Genomic DNA, 25,787 nt, shown 5'->3' on the forward strand with positions numbered 1-25,787 from the left:
CCATATACCCTCTATAACACACCACATACCCTCTATAACACACCATATACCCTATATAAACACACCATATACCCTCTATAACACACCATATACCCTCTATAACACACCATATACCCTCTATAACACACCATATACCCTCTATAACACACCACATACCCTCTATAACACACCATATACCCTATATATATCACACCATATACCCTCTATAACACACCATATACCCTTATAACACACCATATACCTCTATAACACACCATATACCCTTTATAACACACCACATACCCTCTATAACACACCATATACCCTGTATACTACACCATATACCCTTTATAACACACCATACCCTATATAACACACCATATACCCTCTATAACACACCATATACCCTCTATAACACACCACATACCCTCTATAACACACCATATACCCTGTATAACACACCATATACCCTATATAACACACCAAATACCCTATATAACACACCATATACCCTTTATAACACACCATATACCCTCTATAACACACCATATGCCCTATATAACACACCATATACCCTCTATAACACACCACATACCTCTATAACACACCACATACCCTCTATAACACACCATATACCCTATATAACACACCACATACCCTATATAACACACCATATACCCTCTATAACACACCATATACCCTTTATAACACACCATATACCCTATATATATCACACCATATACCCTCTATAACACACCATATGCCCTATATAACACACCATATACCTCTATAACACACCATATACCCTTTATAACACACCATATACCCTCTATAACACACCACATACCCGATATAACACACCATATACCCTATATAACACACCATATACCCTTTATAATACACCATATACCCTCTATAACACACCATATACCCATTAATACACCAAATACCCTATATACACACCATATACCCTCTATAACCACCATATACCCTATATAACACACCATATACCCATTAATACACCAAATACCCTATATAACACACCATATACCCTCTATAACACACCATATACCCTATATACACACCATATACCCATTAATACACCAAATACCCTCTATAACACACCATATACCCATTAATACACCAAATACCCTATATAACACACCATATACCCTCTATAACACACCATATACCCTATATAACACACCATATACCCATTAATACACCAAATACCCGATATAACACACCATATACCCTCTATAACACACCATATACCCTATATAACACACCATATACCCGATATAACACACCATATGCCCATTAATACACCAAATACCCTATATAACACACCATATACCCTCTATAACACACCAAATACCCTCTATAACACACCATATACCCTTTGTAACACACCACATACCCGATATAACACACCATATACCCATTAATACACCAAATACCCTATATAACACACCATATACCCTCTATAACACACCATATACCCTATATAACACACCATATACCCATTAATACACCAAATACCCGATATAACACACCATATACCTCTATAACACAACATATACCCTATATAACACACCATATACCCTTTGTAACACACCATATACCCTATACAACACACCATATACCCATTAATACACCAAATACCCTATATAACACACCATATACCCTCTATAACACACCATATACCCTGTATATCACATCATATACCCTATACAACACACCATATACCCATTAATACACCAAATACCCTATATAACACACCATATACCCTCTATAACACACCATATACCCTAAAAACACACCACATACCCTATATAACACACCATATACCCTTTTTAACACACCATATACCCATTAATACACCAAATACCCTATATAACACACCATATACCAATTAATACACCAAATACCCTATATAACACACCATATACCCTATATAACACACCACATACCCTATATAACACACCATATACCCTTTTTAACACACCATATACCCATTAATACACCATATACCCTTTTTAACACACCATATACCCATTAATACACCAAATACCCTATATAACACACCATATACCCTATATATATATATATCACATCATATACCCTATACAACACACCATATACCATTTAATACACCAAATACCCTATATAACACACCATATACCCTCTATAACACACCATATACCCTATATAACACGCCACATACCCTATATAACACACCATATACCCTCTATAACACACCACATACCCTATATAACACACCATATACCCTCTATAACACACCATATACCCTATATAACACACCATATACCCTCTATAACACACCATATACCCTCTATAACACACCATATACCCCTATATATATCACACCATATACCCTCTATAACACACCATATACCCTATAACACACCATTTACCCTTTCTAACACACCATATACCCTCTATAACACACCATATACCTCTATACACACCGTATACCCTCTATAACACACCATATACCCTATATATATCACACCATATACCCTTATATAACACACCATATACCCTCTATAACACACCATATACCCTATATAACACACCATATACCCTCTATAACACACCATATACCCTCTATAACACACCATATACCCTCTATAACACACCATATACCCTCTATAACACACCACATACCCTCTATAACACACCATATACCCTATATATATCACACCATATACCCTCTATAACACACCATATACCCTCTATAACACACCATATACCCTCTATAACACACCATATACCCTCTATAACACACCACATACCCTCTATAACACACCATATACCCTATATATATCACACCATATACCCTATATAACGCACCATATACCCTTTATAACACACCACATACCCTCTATAACACACCACATACCCTATATAACACACCATATACCCTCTATAACACACCATATACCCTCTATAACACACCACATACCCTCTATAACACACCATATACCGTGTATAACACACCATATACCCTATATAACACACCAAATACCCTATATAACACACCATATACCCTTTATAACACACCATATACCCTCTATAACACACCATATGCCCTATATAACACACCATATACCCTCTATAACACACCACATACCGTCTATAACACACCACATACCCTCTATAACACACCATATACCCTATATAACACACCACATACCCTATATAACACACCATATACCCTCTATAACACACCATATACCCTTTATAACACACCATATACCCTATATATATCACACCATATACCCTCTATAACACACCATATGCCCTATATAACACACCATATAACCTCTATAACACACCATATACCCTCTATAACACACCATATACCCTTTATAACACACCATATACCCTCTATAACACACCACATACCCGATATAACACACCATATACCCTATATAACACACCATATACCCTTTATAATACACCATATACCCTCTATAACACACCATATACCCATTAATACACCAAATACGCTATATAACACACCATATACCCTCTATAACACACCATATACCCTATATAACACACCATATACCCATTAATACACCAAATACCCTATATAACACACCATATACCCTCTATAACACACCATATACCCTATATAACACACCATATACCCATTAATACACCAAATACCCTCTATAACACACCATATACCCTTTGTAACACACCACATACCCGATATAACACACCATATGCCCATTAATACACCAAATACCCTATATAACACACCATATACCCTCTATAACACACCAAATACCCTCTATAACACACCATATACCCTTTGTAACACACCACATACCCGATATAACACACCATATACCCATTAATACACCAAATACCCTATATAACACACCATATACCCATTAATACACCAAATACCCTATATAACACACCATATACCCTCTATAACACACCATATACCCTGTATATCACACTATATACCCTATACAACACACCATATACCCATTAATACACCAAATACCCTATATAACACACCATATACCCTCTATAACACACCATATACCCTGTATATCACATCATATACCCTATACAACACACCATATACCCATTAATACACCAAATACCCTATATAACACACCATATACCCTCTATAACACACCATATACCCTATATAACACACCACATACCCTATATAACACTCCATATACCCTTTTTAACACACCATATACCCATTAATACACCAAATACCCTATATAACACACCATAAACCAATTAATACACCAAATACCCTATATAACACACCATATACCCTCTATAACACACCATATACCCTATATAACACACCACATACCCTATATAACACACCATATACCCTTTTTAACACATCATATACCCATTAATACACCAAATACCCTGTATAACACACCATATACCCTATATATATATCACATCATATACCCTATACAACACACCATATACCCATTAATACACCAAATACCCTATATAACACACCATATACCCTCTATAACACACCATATACCCTATATAACACGCCACATACCCTATATAACACACCATATACCCTCTATAACACACCATATACCCTTTGTAACACACCATATACCCTCTATAACACACCATATACCCTATATAACACACCACATACCCTATATAACACACCATATACCCTTTATAACACACCATATACCCTCTATAACACACCATATACCCTTTGTAACACACCATATACCCTCTATAACACACCATATACCCTTTATAACACACCACATACCCTATATAACACACCATATACCCTTTATAACACATCATATACCCTATATAACACACCATATACCCTCTATAACACACCATATACCCTTTATAACACACCATATACCCTTTGTAACACACCATATACCCTTTATAACACACCATATACCCTCTATAACACACCATATACCCTATATAACACACCATATACCCATTAATACACCAAATACCCTATATAACACACCATATACCCTCTATAACACACCATATACCCTGTATATCACATCATATACCCTGTATATATATCACATCATATACCCTATACAACAAACCATATACCCATTAATACACCAAATACCCTATATAACACACCATATACCCTCTATAACACACCATATACCCTCTATAACACACAATATACCCTCTATAACACACCATATACCCTCTATAACACACCATATACCCTTTATAACACACCATATACCCTTTGTAACACACCATATACCCTTTATAACACACCATATACCCTCTATAACACACCATATACCCTATATAACACACCATATACCCATTAATACACCAAATACCCTATATAACACACCATATACCCTCTATAACACACCATATACCCTGTATATCACATCATATACCCTGTATATATATCACATCATATACCCTATACAACAAACCATATACCCATTAATACACCAAATACCCTATATAACACACCATATACCCTCTATAACACACCATATACCCTCTATAACACACAATATACCCTCTATAACACACCATATAACCTCTATAACACACCATATACCCTCTATAACACACCATATACCCTCTATAACACACCATATACCCTCTATAACACACCATATACCCTCTATAACACACCATATACCCTCTATAACACACCATATACCCTCTATAACACACCATATACCCTCTATAACACACCATATACCCTCTATAACACACCATATACCCTCTATAACACACCATATACCCTTTATAACACACCATATACCCTATATAACACACCATATACCCTGTATAACACACCATATACCCTTTATAACACACCACATATCCTCTATAACACACCATATACCCTATATAACACACCATATACCCTTTATAACACACCATATACCCTCTATAACACACCATATACCCATTAATACACCAAATACCCTATATAACACACCATATACCCTATATAACACACCACATACCCTCTATAACACACCATATACCCTATATAACACACCACATACCCTCTATAACACACCATATACCCTATATATCACACCATATACCCTACACGCACTATATACCCTCTATAACACACCACATACCCTATATAACACACCATATACCCTATACACACTATATACCCTTTATAACACACCATATACCCTACATAACACACCATATACCCTATACACACTATATACCCTCTATAACACACCACATACCCTGCATAACACACCGTATACCCTGTTTAACACACCATATACCCTGTATAACACACCACATACCCTATATATCACACCATATACCCTTTATAACACACCATATACCCTATATAACACACCACATACCCTATACACACTATATACCCTGTTTAACACACCACATACCCTGTATAACACACCACATACCCTCTATAACACACCATATACCCTTTATAATACACCACATACCCGATATAACACACCATATACCCTATACACACTATATACCCTCTATAACACACCATATACCCTCTATAACACACCACATACCCTCTATAACACACCATATACCCTTTATAATACACCACATACCCGATATAACACACCATATACCCTATACACACTATATACCCTCTATAACACACCATATACCCTCTATAACACACCACATACCCTGTATAACACACCACATACCCTCTATAACACACCATATACCCTTTATAATACACCACATACCCGATATAACACACCATATACCCTATACACACTATATACCCTCTATAACACACCATATACCCTCTATAACACACCATATACCCTGTTTAACACACCACATACCCTGTATAACACACCACATACCCTCTATAACACACCATATACCCTTTATAATACACCACATACCCGATATAACACACCATATACCCTTTATAACGCACCATATACCCTATACACACTATATACCCTCTATAACACACCATATACCCTTTATAACACACCACATACCCTATAATAACACACCATATACCCTCTATAACACACCATATACCCTATATATATCAGACCATATACCCTATATAACACACCATTTACCCTATATAACACACCATATACCCTTTATAACACACTATATACCCTCTATAACACACCATATACCCTATATAACACACCATATACCCTATATAACACACTATATACCCTCTATAACACACCACATACCCTATATAACACACTATATACCCTCTATAACACACCATATACCCTATATATATCAGACCATATACCCTATATAACACACCACATACCCTATATAACACACCATATACCCTTTATAACACACTATATACCGTTTATAAGACACCACATACCCTATATAACACACCACATACCCTATATAACACACCATATACCCTTTATAACACACTATATACCCTCTATAACACACCATATACCCTATATATATCAGACCATATACCCTATATAACACACCACATACCCTATATAACACACCATATACCCTTTATAACACACCATATACCCTTTATAATACACCACATACCCTCTATAACACACCATATACCCTATATATATCAGACCATATACCCTATATAACACACCACATACCCTATATAACACACCATATACCCTATATAACACACCATATACCCTATACACACCATATACCCGATATAACACACCATATGCCCATTAATACACCAAATGCCCTCTATAACACACCATATACCCTATATAACACACCATATACCCTATATAACACACCATATACCCTATATAACACACCATATACCCTATATAACACACCATATACCCATTAATACACCATATACCCTATATAACACACCATATACCCTATATAACACACCATATACCCTGTATAACACACCATATACCCTGTATAACAGCAGAGGGAACACCCCCCTATCCACATCGATGGAACAGTAGTGGAGAGGTTAGCAAGTTAAGTTCCTCGGCATACACATCACAGACAAACTGAATTGGTCCACTCACACAGACAGCATCGTGAAGAAGGCGCAGCAGCGCCTCTTCAACCTCAGGAGGCTGAAGAAATTCGGCTTGTCACCAAAAGCACTCACAAACTTCTACAGATGCACAATCGAGAGCATCCTGGCGGGCTGTATCACCGCCTGGTACGGCAACTGCTCCGCCCTCAACCGTAAGGCTCTCCAGAGGGTAGTGAGGTCTGCCCTCCAGGACACCTACACCACCCGATGTTACAGGAAGGCCATAAAGATCATCAAGGACATCAACCACCCGAGCCACTGCCTGTTCACCCCGCTATCATCCAGAAGGCGAGGTCAGTACAGGTGCATCAAAGCTGGGACCGAGAGACTGAAAAACAGCTTCTATCTCAAGGCCATCAGACTGTTAAACAGCCACCACTAACATTGAGTGGCTGCTGCCAACACACTGACATTGACACTGACTCAACTCCAGCCACTTTAATAATGGGAATTGATGGGAAATGATGTAAATATATCACTAGCCACTTTAAACAATGCTACCTTATATAATGTTACGTACCCTACATTATTCATCTCATATGCATACGTATATACTGTACTCTATATCATCGACTGCATCCTTATGTAAGACATGTATCACTAGCCACTTTAACTATGCCACTTTGTTTACATACTCATCTCATATGTATATACTGTACTCTTGCCTATATACTCTATCTTGCCTATGCTGCCCTGTACCATCACTCATTCATATATCCTTATGTACATATTCTTTATCCCCTTACACTGTTTACAAGACAGTAGTTTTGGAATTGTTAGTTAGATTACTTGTTGGTTATTACTGCATTGTCGGCACTAGAAGCACAAGCATTTCGCTACACTCGCATTAACATCTGCTAACCATGTGTATGTGACAAATAAAATTTGATTTGATTTGATTTGATTTAAGGTCTTCGAAATCCAAGTCAACAAACAGATTACCGACCATTTCGAATCTCACCATACCTTCTCTGCTATGCAATCTGGTTTCAGAGCTGGTCATGGGTGCACCTCAGCCACGCTCAAGGTCCTAAAAGATAGCTTAACCGCCATCGATAAGAAACATTACTGTGCAGCCGTATTCATCAACATGGCTAAGGTTTCTTCTTATTGGCAGACTAACCACATACTGTCACGGCTTTCTTCCTGTGAAGGAGAGGCGGACCAAAACGCAGCGTGGTTGAAGTTCATGGTTCTTTAATAAGAGACACTAAACATGAACACAACTACAAAACAAGAACCGTGAAAAAGCCGAAACAGTCCTGTGTGGCACAAACACTGACACCGAAAACAACCACCCACAAAATACCCAAAGAACATGGCTGCCTAAATATGGCCCCCAATCAGAGACAACGATAAACACCTGTCTCTGATTGAGAACCAATCCAGGCAACCATAGACTTACCTAGACACCTAAAAGAACACAACCCCATAAATCTACAAAAAACCCTAGACAAGGGAAAACACATAAATCACCCATGTCACCCCCTGGCCTAACCAAAACAATGAAGAAAACACAGATAACTAAGGCCAGGGCGTGACACATACCGTGTATAATACATATTATATCCTATATAATACATATACCATATAAAATACACCACATGCCCTATATAATACACAATATACATTATACATATGCCATCTACCATATAAACACTATATATTACAATATATAACTTATACACACTATGGAATGCACCTTATACCCAATAATCACTATATAATACACCATATACCCTATATAACACATTTTATACCCTAATTAACACGCTATATACCCTATATACACTTTCAAATGCACTATATACCAAATACACACTCTATAATACTGTCGTTAATTCGACGTTGTCTACATCTGGGTCTTACCTTGAAACGTGATGGTATGAACTGGCCATTACTGACCCAGCAGACCCGGGCGAGCTGCCCAAGCCATCTCCTCCCAAGGAGCCACCATTGGTAGGCACGAGGAATTGCTTCGTGTTCTTATGGAGGGGGTCGAAACGCTGGCTGAGCGCCATGACCGGGGTTGCAACTCAGTAACTCAGCTGTTAGCAGTGCCGATTTCACACGTTCGTCCAGGGATTCCACCTGGCCTCCGTATCATCCAGTCCCGTTGCCGAGAGAACCCGAGGCTTCCTGACCTCCACTGAGAGTCACCGCTTCCCGAGCCTTTGCAACTTTGGCAGAGCTGGGCTGTTGCCAGTGGAACGGCAATACAGGATTAACACGAAGAGTTGTCTGTATTGCGGGACTCTTGGTCCATTTTGTGTCCTCTTGTCCTTTAAAAGACCAGGCTCACTGGTAGGAGCGAATACTCTGGTGGGCCATATAGCAGAACTTTTCTGCTTCCCTTGCTCGCACCCCTTTTCATGTCAATCTGCTGTGGGGAAACCAGTCCAAATCTCTCTGGGTCCTCATTGACTCTGGGGCTGATGAGAGCTTTTTGGACGCTACACTGGCATCCGAGCTGAACATCCCCACTCAGCCATTCTCCACTCCCATGGATGTTAGAGCGCTGTACGGGGGCTCTATAGGCCGGGTCACTCATAATACCACTCCCATCAACCCACAAGGGTCAGGGAATCACAGCGTGACTATTTCATTTTTGCTCATCAAATCTCCTCAGATTCCCGTGGTTTTGGGATTCTCCTGGCTCCAGTGACACAATCCCCTCATCAACTGGTCTACGGGTGGCATCATGGGCTGCAGTCCATTCTGCCTTGCCCATTGTATGAAATCAGCGCAACCTGCCCCGGGATGTCTTCCTGGGGGCTCGGACGGTGCTCCGGACCTCTCTGCCACCTCCACGGAGTACCAAGCCCTCCAGCAAGGCCAGCAAGGCCCAGTGTTCAGCAAGGCCCAGGCAACATCGCTTCTGATGCACCGACCCTATGACTGCAGGATTGACCTTCTCCCTAGCAACACACTGCCCCAGGGACGTCTGTACTCTCTGTCGGGACCGGAGACCAAGGCTATGGAGACCTACATTGGAGACTCCATAGCTTCAGGATTTATCCGTGACTCTTCTTCTCCCGTCGGATCTTCTTTGTAGGAGAAAAAGGACAAGACCCTGCGCCCGTGCATTGACTACTGGGGACTCAATAGCATTACTGTTACCTGCCACCACTCATTTCCTTGGCCTTCGAGCCACTGCAGGGGGCCACTGTGTTTTCCAAGCTGGATCTACGGAATGCCTACCACGTGGTGCGGATATGAGAGGGGGACGAGTGGATGACCACCTTCAAAATGGCCAGTGGCCACTACGAGTATCTGGTCATGCTTTTTGGCCTCACCATGCCCCTGCCGTGTTCCAGGCTCTGGTAAATTATGTTCTCATTTCTGGTCTGCAGAGTAGAAGAAGAGGACGAGTCGGAGGGGGTCACAAAGGCATGGAAAGGACAAGCACAAGTCATACTGGCTCACTTGGAAGAATACAAGCAAGATGAGCTGAAGCAGCAGTTTGGCAAGTATCCGGCCCTCTTCAGGAAGAACCAAAGTCCTGGAACATGTCATCTGTTTTAAGCCTGAACAGAACCCTGTCCGCCAGCATCAATACCGTGTGCCTGAGAGGCTGGTGGTAGCCCTCAAGGAAGAAGAGGTCCACACCATGATAGAGATGGATGCTGTCGAGCCGTCTTCAAGTGAATGGAGCAGCCCTATTGTCATTGTCCCAAAGAAGGATGGGTCTTTGCGTGTCTGCATGGACTTCCGTAAGGTGAATGCCATCTCCCAGTTTGATACCTACCCCATGCCCTGCATTGATGACTTACTGGAGAGAATAGGTAGAGCTCATTACATCACCACGTTGGATTTCTGCAAAGGGTACTGGCAGGTGCCCCTGGACGAACAATCCAAGGCGTACACTGCCTTCCGGACGCCGATGGTCCTGTTCCAGGCCGTTTGGCCTTCATGGGGCCCCTGCGACTTTCCAGAGGCAGATGGACAAGGTCTTCCAGGACTGTGATGATTGCTGTGCTGCTTACTTGGACAACGTGATGATCTACAGCCACTCCTGGGAGGAGCACATACAGCATCTTAGCAGAGTCCTGGGGAAGATCCATGATGCAGGACTCACACTTAACCTCCTGAAGTGTGAGTGTGCGAAACAGGAGACAAAGTACCTGGGTTACCAGCTGGGTAAAGGTGAAGTTCGGACTCAGGTGGACATTGTGGAGTCCATCCTAGGTCTGGCAGGTTGGTACCGGAGATTCAGTCCGCAGTTTTCAACCATCGCTGTCCAGTGGCCAGCAACCCTGTGAAGTGGACTGAGGAGTGTGAGGAAGCCTTCATGAAACTGAAAAAAAACCTGTGCTCCTTCCCTGTTCTCCAACCCCTGATTTTCAGAAGCGGTTTCTCGTACAGGTGGACACTTCGGCTGTGGGAATTGGAGCTGTACTGGCCCAAGGGGAGCCAGGAGAAGAGCGTCCCCTGCTGTACCTGAGTCGGAAGCTGTTGTCCAGGGAAACCAGGTATTCAACAATCGAGAAGGAGTGCCTGGCTATAAAGTGGGTACTAGATAGCCTCCGTTACTAACTTCTTGGGAGAGAATTTGATCTGCACACGGATCACACGGAGCCTTGACCTGGATCCAGACCATGAAGGACCGTAATTCTCGCGTGACCAGGTGGTATCTGGAGCTCCAGCCCTTCAGGTTCTGTGTCCGTCACAAGGCAGGAAAAGAAAACGTCACGGCGGACTACCTGTCCCGGCTCACCTGGATGCTTCAGGAGAGGAGGAAGGTAATGTGATGGAGAAGTCACTGGCTGCTGGCTGCGTTTGGTACACTAACACATTCATCGCGCCTCCCTGCTCCTTTATCAGCTACGTTAACAATGATGGGTCGACACACAAGTTAACGTCCCTATCTTAGTACATACATGACTCACTTTATTCTCACCTTCAGTCAGTAACAGGTTATGGTATAAAGAATATACAGACAAGCGTTCAAGTTTAATTTAAACAACATTTATTGTACTTATCAATGTTATGGATGAGCGGGCTCTTTGTTTGGTTCGTTTCCTCTCTCTCCGTCTCTGTAGCTTCCGGGTATGCTGGGATAAGGACCAGAGCTACGGTAATCGGGCTGGGATAAGGACCAGAGCTACGGTAATCGGGCTGGGATAAGGACCAGAGCTACGGTAATCGGGCTGGCTTTGTAGTGTCTGTCCTGAATGGCTCGTTCATGTGAATGGGCATATTGGAAGACTCCATGTTCACAGGGATGGGATTTTGTAAATGTGTTATATTGGTATATTGCATCATGAGAAACGTGTTGCAATGGATATCCTTCAGTATGTTTAGCTGAGTGGAAAATGTTGGCTTTGACAAAGGTAATTGCTAAATTAATTAGTGCTGGGTGTAACGGCTGTTGGAAGGAGAGGAAGTGGACCAAGGAGCAGCGTGGTACATGTTCATGGTAGATTTAATAAAGAATCTGAACACTAGAACAAAAAAACAACAAAACGGAACAAACAAAACAGTTCTGTCTGGTGCAGGACACACAAAGACAGAAAACAACTACCCACAAACACAGGTGGGAAAACAGGCTGCCTAAGTATGGTTCTAAATCAGAGACAACGATTGCCAGCTGCCTCTGATTGGGAACCATACCAGGCCAAACACAAAACCTAGACTACAAAACATAGAATGCCCACCCCAACTCACGCCCTGACCACCCCAACTCACGCCCTGACCACCCCAACTCACGCCCTGACCACCCCAACTCACGCCCTGACCACCCCAGCTCACGCCCTGACCACCCCAACTCACGCCCTGACCACCCCAGCTCACGCCCTGACCACCCCAGCTCACGCCCTGACCACCCCAACTCACGCCCTGACCACCCCAACTCACCGCCCTGACCACCCCAACTCACGCCCTGACCACCCCAACTCACGCCCTGACCAACCCAACTCACGCCCTGACCACCCCAACTCACGCCCTGACCACCCCAACTCACGCCCTGACCACCCCAACTCACGCCCTGACCACCCCAACTCACGCCCTGACCACCCCAACTCACGCCCTGACCACCCCAGCTCACGCCCTGACCACCCCAATTCACGCCCTGACCACCCCAGCTCACGCCCTGACCACCCCAGCTCACGCCCTGACCACCCCAACTCACGCCCTGACCACCCCAACTCACCGCCCTGACCACCCCAACTCACGCCCTGACCACCCCAACTCACGCCCTGACCACCCCAACTCACGCCCTGACCAAACTAAAACAGACATAAAAAAGGAAGTAAGGTCAGGACGTGACACTGGGTATGTTCTGATGGGAGGGGCTTCCCCTATAAAAGGAGCCTCTCTTTCAGTTCAAGGGGGGAACCATATTGGATTGAGCTGTTGATTTGGCAGCATTGTTTTTAGCTGTCCCATAATGAATACTTTGGATGGCAGTACTGTTTTTCCTCCGGATTCACTCTGTAAATAAACACCCAGAAGCACAGAAGTACTTTGAGGCTCCGCCATCTTTTTTATTTGATAGAGGTTTTCCAGTTTAGCCTTCTGGCCTACTCTACGTGACAGACCTGATGAATAATGTCATCAGTGTTATGAGACTAGTTATAAAAATATCATCAGTGTTATGAGACCTAGTTAACAATATCATCAGTGTTATGAGACCTAGTTAACAATGTCATCAGTGTTATGAGACTAGTTAACAATATCATCAGTGTTATGAGACCTAGTTAACAATATCATCAGTGTTATGAGAGCTAGTTAACAATATCATCAGTGTTATGAGACCTAGTTAACAATATCATCAGTGTTATGAGAGCTAGTTAACAATATCATCAGTGTTATGAGACCTAGTTAATCTTATCATCAGTGTTATGAGAGCTAGTTAACAATATCATCAGTGTTATGAGACTAGTTAACAAAATCATCAGTGTTATGAGACTAGTTAACAAAATCATCAGTGTTATGAGACTAGTTAACAATATCATCAGTGTTATGAGACCTAGTTAACAATATCATCAGTGTTATGAGACCTAGTTAACAATATCATCAGTGTTATGAGACTAGTTAACAAAATCATCAGTGTTATGAGACTAGTTAACAATGTCATCAGTGTTATGAGACTAGTTAACAATTTCATCAGTGTTATGAGACTAGTTAACAATGTCATCAGTGTTATGAGACTAGTTAACAATGTCATCAGTGTTATGAGACTAGTTAACAATATCATCAGTGTTATGAGACTAGTTAACAATGTCATCAGTGTTACCCATCTGTTCTCACCTGATCTAGTTTACCGACCCATCTGTTCTCACCTGATCTAGTTTACTGACCCATCAGTTCTCACCTGATCTAGTTTACCGACCCATCAGTTCTCACCTGATCTAGTTTACCGACCCATCAGTTTATAACTGATCTAGTTTACCCACCCATCAGTTTATAACTGATCTAGTTTACCCACCCATCAGTTTATAACTGATGTGGTTTACCCACCCATCAGTTTATAACTGATCTAGTTTACCCACCCATCAGTTTATAACTGATCTAGTTTACCGACCCATCAGCTTTTAACTGATGTGGTTTACCCACCCATCAGTTTATAACTGATGTGGTTTACCCACCCATCAGTTTATAACTGATGTGGTTTACCGACCCATCAGCTTTTAATTGATGTGGTTTACTGACCTATCAGTTCTCACCTGATCTAGTTTACCGACCCATCAGTTCTCACCTGATCTAGTTTACCGACCCATCAGTTTATAACTGATCTAGTTTACCCACCCATCAGTTTATAGCTGATCTAGTTTACCCACCCATCAGTTTATAACTGATGTGGTTTACCGACCCATCAGCTTTTAATTGATGTGGTTTACCGACCCATCAGCTTTTAATTGATGTGGTTTACCGACCCATCAGTTTTTAACCGATGTGGTTTTCCGACCCATCTAATAATTGCCTCAAAATGAAAACAGTTCACAGTCCAGATTTATTTTTAAACAGTTTTAATAAGATTTCCTACAATAAAAAATGTGCATGTGAAGCGTCATCAGTAAGAAAATCCAGCCATTGTTTCTCTTCATAAGTAGTGGAAGGTAGTTCAATCCCAAATCAACAACATACTAAAGGCATGATTTCAGAGACACATTCATGTAGAGATCAGGTACATACTGTATTGTATGCCCATGGTGGAGTGGTCAACACGCGCCACGTCGTTAACATATCTACGTCCGAAGGACTATATGCATAGTCACTTTAACCATATCTACATGTACATACTGCCTCAATCAGCCTGACTAACAGGTGTCTGTATGTAGCCTCGCTACTGTATATAGCCTCTCTACTGTATATAGCCTCTCTACTGTATAGAGCCTCTCTACTGTATATAGCCTCTCTACTGTATATAGCCTCTCTACTCTATATAGCCTCTACTGTATATAGCCTCTCTACTATATATAGCCTATCTACTATATATAGTCTCTCTACTGTATATAGCCTCTCTACTGTATATAACCTCTCTACTATATACAGCCTCTCTACTGTATATAGCCTCTCTACTGTATATAGCCTCGCTACTGTATATAGCCTCTCGACTGTATATAGCCTCTCTACTGTTATAGCCTCTCTACTGTATATAGCCTCTCTACTGTATATAACCTCTCTACTATATATAGCCTCTCTACTGTATATAGCCTCTCTACTGTATATAGCCTCGCTACTGTATATAGCCTCTCTACTGTATATAGCCTCTACTGTTATAGCCTCTCTACTGTATATAGCCTCTCTATTGTTATAGCCTCTCTACTGTATATAGCCTCTCTACTGTATATAGCCTCTCTACTGTATGTAGCCTCTCTACTGTACATAGCCTCTCTACTGTCTATAGCCTAACTACTGTATATAGCCTCTCTACTGTATATAGCATCTCTACTGTATATAGCCTCTGTACTGTATTTAGCCTCTCTACTGTATATAGCCTCTACTGTTATAGCCTCTCTACTGTATATAGCCTCTCTATTGTTATAGCCTCTCTACTGTATATAGCCTCTCTACTGTATATAGCCTCTCTACTGTATGTAGCCTCTCTACTGTACATAGCCTCTCTACTGTCTATAGCCTAGCTACTGTATATAGCCTCTCTACTGTATATAGCATCTCTACTGTATATAGCCTCTGTACTGTATGTAGCCTTTCTACTGTATATAGCCTCTGCTGTATGTAGCCTCTCTACTGTATACAGCCTCTCTACTGTCTATAGCCTCACTACTGTATATAACCTCTCTACTGTATATAGCCTCTCTACTGTATATAGCCTCTCTACTGTATATAGCCTCTCTACTGTATATAACCTCTCTACTGTATATAGCCTCTCTACTCTATATAGCCTCTCTACTGTATATAGCCTCTCTACTGTATATAACCTCTCTACTGTATATAGCCTCTCTACTGTATATAGCCTCTCTACTGTATGTAGCCTTTCTACTGTATATAGCCTCTCTACTGTATACAGCCTCTCTACTGTCTATAGCCTCACTACTGTATATAACCTCTCTACTGTATATAGCCTCTCTACTGTATATAGCCTCTCTACTGTATATAGCCTCTCTACTGTATATAGCCTCTCTACTGTATACAGCCTCTCTACTGTCTATAGCCTCACTACTGTATATAACCGCTCTACTGTATATAGCCTCTCTACTGTATATAGCCTCTCTACTGTATATAGCCTCTCTACTGTATATAGCCTCTCTACTGTATATAGCCTCTCTACTGTATATAGCCTCTCTACTGTCTATAGCCTCACTACTGTATCTAACCTCTCTACTGTATATAGCCTCTCTACTGTATATAGCCTCTCTACTGTATATAGCCTCTCTACTGTATATAGCCTCTCTACTGTATATAGCATCTCTACTGTATATAGCCTCTGTACTGTATGTAGCCTTTCTACTGTATATAGCCTCTGCTGTATGTAGCCTCTCTACTGTATATAACCTCTCTACTGTATACAGCCTCTCTACTGTCTATAGCCTCTCTACTGTATATAACCTCTCTACTGTATATAGCCTCTCTACTGTATATAACCTCTCTACTGTATATAACCTCTCTACTGTATACAGCCTCTCTACTGTCTATAGCCTCACTACTGTATATAACCTCTCTACTGTATATAGCCTCTCTACTGTATATAGCCTCTCTACTGTATATAGCCTCTCTACTGTATATAGCCTCTCTACTGTATATAGCCTCTCTACTGTATATAACCTCTCTACTGTATATAGCCTCTCTACTGTATATAACCTCTCTACTGTATATAACCTCTCTACTGTATACAGCCTCTCTACTGTCTATAGCCTCACTACTGTATATAACCTCTCTACTGTATATAGCCTCTCTACTGTATATAGCCTCTCTACTGTATATATTCTCTCTACTGTATATAGCCTCTCTACTGTATATAGCCTCTCTACTGTATATAGCCTCTCTACTGTATATAGCCTCTCTACTCTATGTAACCTGTCTTTATACTGTTGTTTTATTTCTTTACCTACCTATTGTTCACCTAATAAATGTTTTATACTATTGGTTAGAGCCTGTAAGTAAGCATTTCACTGTGAGGTCTACTACACCTGTTGTATTCAGCATTTCACTGTAAGGTCTACTACACCTGTTGTATTCAGCATTTCACTGTAAGGTCTACTACACCTGTTGTATTCAGCCTTTCACTGTAAGCCTTTCACTACACCTGTTGTATTCAGCATTTCACTGTAAGGTCTACTACACCTGTTGTATTCAGCATTTCACTGTAAGGTCTACTACACCTGTTGTATTCAGCCTTTCACTGTAAGCCTTTCACTACACCTGTTGTATTCAGCATTTCACTGTAAGGTCTACTACACCTGTTGTATTCAGCATTTCACTGTAAGGTCTACTACACCTGTTGTATTCAGCATTTCACTGTCAGGTCTACCTGTTGTATTCAGCATTACACTGTCAGGTCTACTACACCTGTTGTATTCAGCATTTCACTGTAAGGTCTACTACACCTGTTGTATTCAGCATTTCACTGTAAGGTCTACTACACCTGTTGTATTCAGCATTTCACTGTAAGGTCTACTACACCTGTTGTATTCAGCATTTCACTGTAAGGTCTACTATACCTGTTGTATTCAGCATTTCACTGTAATGTCTACTATACCTGTTGTATTCAGCATTTCACTGTGAGGTCTACTACACCTGTTGTATTCAGCATTTCACTGTAAGGTCTACTACACCTGTTGTATTCAGCATTTCACTGTAAGGTCTACTATACCTGTTGTATTCAGCATTTCACTGTAATGTCTACTATACCTGTTGTATTCAGCATTTCACTGTGAGGTCTACTACACCTGTTGTATTCAGCATTTCACTGTAAGGTCTACTACACCTGTTGTATTCAGCATTTCACTGTAAGGTCTACTACACCTGTTGTATTCAGCGCACGTGACAAATAAACTTTAGATTTGGTTTAATTTGACTACCTTCTATATGATGATAGCATCAACGTATAGTCCAGAGGTAAAATACCTGCCGACTAGTATCAAATCAGACAAATATTGTGGCAAAAATACACAGTCACAAGTAAACACACAAATAAACAAACAAATTATACAATGCCATTCATCCTGATATTTTTAACATGTGTTTGAACATAAGTTGTGCTATTTGCGTTTCACTCTAAGACCCATACAGCATCCTGGAGTCACCCTGATCACAGAGGGAAACATTACAGACAGAATACAACACATCAGACCCATACAGCATCCTGGAGTCACCCTGATCACAGAGGGAAACATTACAGACAGAATACAACACATCAGACCCATACAGCATCCTGGAGTCACCCTGATCACAGAGGGAAACATTACAGACAGAATACAACACATCAGATTCATACAGCATCCTGGAGTCACCCTGATCACAGAGGGAAACATTACAGACAGAATACAACACATCAGACCCATACAGCATCCTGGAGTCACCCTGATCACAGAGGGAAACATTACAGACAGAATACAACACATCAGACCCATACAGCATCCTGGAGTCACCCTGATCACAGAGGGAAACATTACAGACAGAATACAACACATCAGACCCATACAGCATCCTGGAGTCACCCTGATCACAGAGGGAAACATTACAGACAGAATACAACACATCAGATTCATACAGCATCCTGGAGTCACCCTGATCACAGAGGGAAACATTACAGACAGAATACAACACATCAGATTCATACAGCATCCTGGAGTCACCCTGATCACAGAGGGAAACATTACAGACAGAATACAACACATCAGACCCATACAGCATCCTGGAGTCACCCTGATCACAGAGGGAAACATTACAGACAGAATACAACACATCAGACCCATACAGCATCCTGGAGTCACCCTGATCACAGAGGGAAACATTACAGACAGAATACAACACATCAGACCCATACAGCATCCTGGAGTCACCCTGATCACAGAGGGAAACATTACAGACAGAATACAACACATCAGACCCATACAGCATCCTGGAGTCACCCTGATCACAGAGGGAAACATTACAGACAGAATACAACACATCAGATTCATACAGCATCCTGGAGTCACCCTGATCACAGAGGGAAACATTACAGACAGAATACAACACATCAGATTCATACAGCATCCTGGAGTCACCCTGATCAGAGAGGGAAACATTACAGACAGAATACAACACATCAGATTCATACAGCATCCTGGAGTCACCCTGATCAGAGAGGGAAACATTACAGACAGAATACAACACATCAGATTCATACAGCATCCTGGAGTCACCCTGATCACAGAGGGAAACATTACAGACAGAATACAACACATCAGATTCATACAGCATCTGTAGTCACCCTGATCACAGAGGGAAACATTACAGACAGAATACAACACATCAGATTCATACAGCATCCTGGAGTCACCCTGATCAGAGAGGGAAACATTACAGACAGAATACAACACATCAGATTCATACAGCATCCTGGAGTCACCCTGATCAGAGAGGGAAACATTACAGACAGAATACAACACATCAGATTCATACAGCATCCTGGAGTCACCCTGATCACAGAGGGAAACATTACAGACAGAATACAACACATCAGACCCATACAGCATCCTGGAGTCACCCTGATCACAGAGGGAAACATTACAGACAGAATACAACACATCAGACCCATACAGCATCCTGGAGTCACCCTGATCACAGAGGGAAACATTACAGACAGAATACAACACATCAGACCCATACAGCATCCTGGAGTCACCCTGATCACAGAGGGAAACATTACAGACAGAATACAACACATCAGACCCATACAGCATCCTGGAGTCACCCTGATCACAGAGGGAAACATTACAGACAGAATACAACACATCAGACCCATACAGCATCCTGGAGTCACCCTGATCACAGAGGGAAACATTACAGACAGAATACAACACATCAGATTCATACAGCATCCTGGAGTCACCCTGATCACAGAGGGAAACATTACAGACAGAATACAACACATCAGACCCATACAGCATCCTGGAGTCACCCTGATCACAGAGGGAAACATTACAGACAGAATACAACACATCAGACCCATACAGCATCCTGGAGTCACCCTGATCACAGAGGGAAACATTACAGACAGAATACAACACATCAGACCCATACAGCATCCTGGAGTCACCCTGATCACAGAGGGAAACATTACAGACAGAATACAACACATCAGACCCATACAGCATCCTGGAGTCACCCTGATCACAGAAGGAAACATTACAGACAGAATACAACACATCAGACCCATACAGCATCCTGGAGTCACCCTGATCACAGAGGGAAACATTACAGACAGAATACAACACATCAGATTCATACAGCATCCTGGAGTCACCCTGATCACAGAGGGAAACATTACAGACAGAATACAACACATCAGACCCATACAGCATCCTGGAGTCACCCTGATCACAGAGGGAAACATTACAGACAGAATACAACACATCAGACCCATACAGCATCCTGGAGTCACCCTGATCACAGAGGGAAACATTACAGACAGAATACAACACATCAGATTCATACAGCATCCTGGAGTCACCCTGATCACAGAGGGAAACATTACAGACAGAATACAACACATCAGATTCATACAGCATCCTGGAGTCACCCTGATCACAGAGGGAAACATTACAGACAGAATACAACACATCAGATTCATACAGCATCCTGTAGTCACCCTGATCACAGAGGGAAACATTACAGACAGAATACAATACATCAGACCCATACAGCATCCTGGAGTCACCCTGATCACAGAGGGAAACATTACAGACAGAATACAACACATCAGATTCAAATACTCATATATATTCAAATATACTATTCATTCATATTCAAAATAAGATTTTATTCATATTCAAATATAAGATTCATTCATATTCAAAGATATGATTCATTCATATTCAAATATATTATTCATTCATATTCAAAGATATGATTCATTCATATTCAAATATATTATTCATTCATATTCAAAGATATGATTCATTCATATTCAAAGATATGATTCATTCATATTCAAATATACGATTCATTCATATTCAAATATAAGATTCATTCATATTCAAATATAAGATTCATTCATATTCAAAGATATGATTCATTCATATTCAAAGATATGATTCATTCATATTCAAATATACTATTCATTCATATTCAAATATAAGATTCATTCATATTCAAATATAAGATTCATTCATATTCAAATATAAGATTCATTCATATTCAAATATACGATTCATTCATATTCAAATATATTCAAATATACTATTCATTCATATTCAAATATATTCAAATATACTATTCATTTAGAAAGTCTCATTGTCGATTTATGTACCCATGTATAATTATGATAACAATAAAACTCTCTCTCTCTTCAACCCAGGTATATTACCACCAGTTCTGTCTCCCTTCAACCCAGGTATATTACCACCTGTTCTGTCTCTCTTCAACCCAGGTATATTACCACCTGTTCTGCCTCTCTTCAACCCAGGTATATTACCACCTGTTCTGTCTCTCTTCAACCCAGGTATATTACCACCTGTTCTGTCTCTCTTCAACCCAGGTATACTACCACCTGTTCTGTCTCTCTCTCTTCAACCCAGGTATACTACCACCTGTTCTGTCTCCCTCTCTTCAACCCAGGTATATTACCACCTGTTCTGTCTCCCTCTCTTCAACCCAGGTATATTACCACCTGTTCTGTCTCTCTTCAACCCAGGTATATTACCACCTGTTCTGTCTCTCTCTCTTCAACCCAGGTATACTACCACCTGTTCTGTCTCCCTCTCTTCAACCCAGGTATACTACCACCTGTTCTGTCTCCCTCTCTTCAACCCAGGTATATTACCACCTGTTCTGTCTCTCTTCAACCCAGGTATATTACCACCTGTTCTGTCTCTCTTCAACCCAGGTATATTACCACCTGTTCTGTCTCTCTTCAACCCAGGTATATTACCACCTGTTCTGTCTCTCTTCAACCCAGGTATATTACCACCTGTTCTGTCTCTCTTCAACCCAGGTATATTACCACCTGTTCTGTCTCTCTTCAACCCAGGTATATTACCACCTGTTCTGTCTCTCTATACTACAAAGCAGGATTAATCAGTAAGCCAGCTGTTTTGCCTAAATATTATGAAATAACTATTTTTATTTTTAGAATGATAAGCTTGAAATGGGCATGGTCTTATTGACTCAAATAATCAGTTTAAACAGTTTAGCATTCTTAATTAACCAGCAAATCAATAGTTATTTCTGATTGTTTATAAAAGTTAACTGCCAACTCATTGATCTTGCCTTGCAGTATACCCCTCTGTCTCATCTTCATTGGGGCACAGGGGTCAGGGCCGGGGTCAGGGCCAAGGAGGTGTGTGTGTGTGTGTGTGTGTGTGTGTATGTGTGTGTGTGTGTGTGTGTGTGTGTGTGTGTGTGTGTGTGTAGCCAATGAGGTGTTAAGATAATGTGGGGTTTATTTGTTCAACCCGTTGACATCCTGTGGAACCATCCCCTCCATAACAGCCCTCTTAGACTCCACAATCTAGATGGGGAGGGGGGTCAGAGAGAGAAGAAGAGACAAAAGAATAGAGGATAAGAGAGAGAGAGAGAGAGAGAGAGAGAGAGAGAGAGAGAGAGAGAGAGAGAGAGAGAGAGCAACACAGTTAGACACTACCAGATATTGAGAAAACAAAAAGAGAATTACTTGACACATTGGAAAGAATTAACAAAAAAACAGAGCAAACTAGAATGCTATTTGTCCCTACACCGAGAGTACACAGTGGCAGAATACCAGAATACCTGACCACTGTGACTGACACAAACTTAAGGAAAGCTTTGACCATGTACAGACTCAGTGAGCATAGCCTTGCTATTGAGAAAGGCCGCCGTTGGTAGACCTGGCTCTCAAGAGAAGACAGGCTATGTGCTCACTGCCCACAAAATGAGTTGGAAACTATGCTGCACTTCCTAACCTCCTGCCCAATCTATGACCATATTAGAGACACATATTTCCCTCAGATTACACAGACCCACAAAGAATTCAAAAACAAACCCAAATTTGATAAACTCCCATATCTACTGGGTGAAATACCACAGTGTGACATCACAGCAGCAGGATTTGTGACCTGTTGGCACGAGTGTGGCATAGGGGTCTAAGTGGCGCAGTGGTCTCAGTCACTGCTTCTCAGTGCTAGAGGTGTCACTACCCCTAACCCTAACCCAATTTTTGACAGAAAGTGGTCTTATTTCAAGCTAAAGTGTACTGTTAGCTAGCTAGCTAACGTTAGCTGGCTGGCTCCCTAGCTCCCTAAAGTTACGTGTATGACGTTATTATTCGTATCCCAGAACCGTTTGCTTTGCTTGTTAGAGCCTAATGTTAGCTAGCTAACATTGAACCTGTTTGGTTAGCTCCCAGCAGATTCATGCAGGGTAGTAACGACATGATTTGGCACTATGTTCATTATTGTTTAACAAGCTAACGTTATCTGGCTGGTTCGTTAGGTAACGTTACATGACATGTGTGATCTTACACGTTGTTTACCTAGCCTGGTTCATTGTTTACCAAGCTAGGTTCATTGTTTACCTAGCTAGCTAGGTTCATTGTTTACCTATCTAGGGTCATTGTTTACCTAGCTAGGTTCATTGTTTACCTAGCTAGCTAGGTTCATTGTTTACCTAGCTAGCTAGGTTCATTGTTTACCTAGCCTGGTTCATTGTTTACCTATCTAGGGTCATTGTTTACCTAGCTAGCTAGGTTCATTGTTTACCAAGCTAGGTTCATTGTTTACCTATCTAGGGTCATTGTTTACCAAGCCTGGTTCATTGTTTACCAAGCTAGGTTCATTGTTTACCAAGCTAGGTTCATTGTTTATCTAGCTAGCTAGCTAGCTTCATGTCTTAAGCTAAAGTGTACAACACCCGTTGAATATGGCCGCTGTCAGTAAACGTCGGCAAAAAAACGTAATGAAATTGTTGCCAGCAGAGCTGGTTAGGCTGTTTTCATGTCATCCAGAGGTAAACAAATCATCGGCCAGGGAGTCAACTGTGTGCTCTGAACGCTCTGAGAGGGAAATGAGATGGGCGGGGCTAAAGCTTAAGAGGGTGTGAACGATACTGAATTGGGCGGGGCTAAATGCTTAAGAGGGTGTGA

The 25,787-nt window shown here is 41.1% G+C and overlaps 1 protein-coding gene across 2 annotated transcripts in view; it reads right to left on the reverse strand.

The window, feature by feature from the left end:
- Positions 1-22,702: 22,702 nt before the first annotated feature.
- inpp5kb (inositol polyphosphate-5-phosphatase Kb) overlaps positions 22,703-25,787 on the reverse strand; it is a 29,522-nt gene continuing 26,437 nt past the window's right edge. Inside the window, exon 12 of one of the 2 annotated variants that reach the window (XM_090226277.1) lies at positions 22,703-24,179. In XM_090226277.1, the coding sequence (XP_090082403.1) occupies positions 24,111-24,179 (69 nt within the window). In that variant the 3' untranslated portion in view covers positions 22,703-24,110. The remainder of the gene's footprint in view (positions 24,180-25,787) is intronic. The other variant, XM_090226276.1, reaches the window with a different exon arrangement.

The sequence above is a fragment of the Oncorhynchus mykiss genome, chromosome 29, assembly GCF_057628025.1.
Source record: "Oncorhynchus mykiss isolate SJ-2025 chromosome 29, ASM5762802v1, whole genome shotgun sequence".
Classification (NCBI taxonomy): Eukaryota; Metazoa; Chordata; class Actinopteri; order Salmoniformes; family Salmonidae; genus Oncorhynchus; species Oncorhynchus mykiss.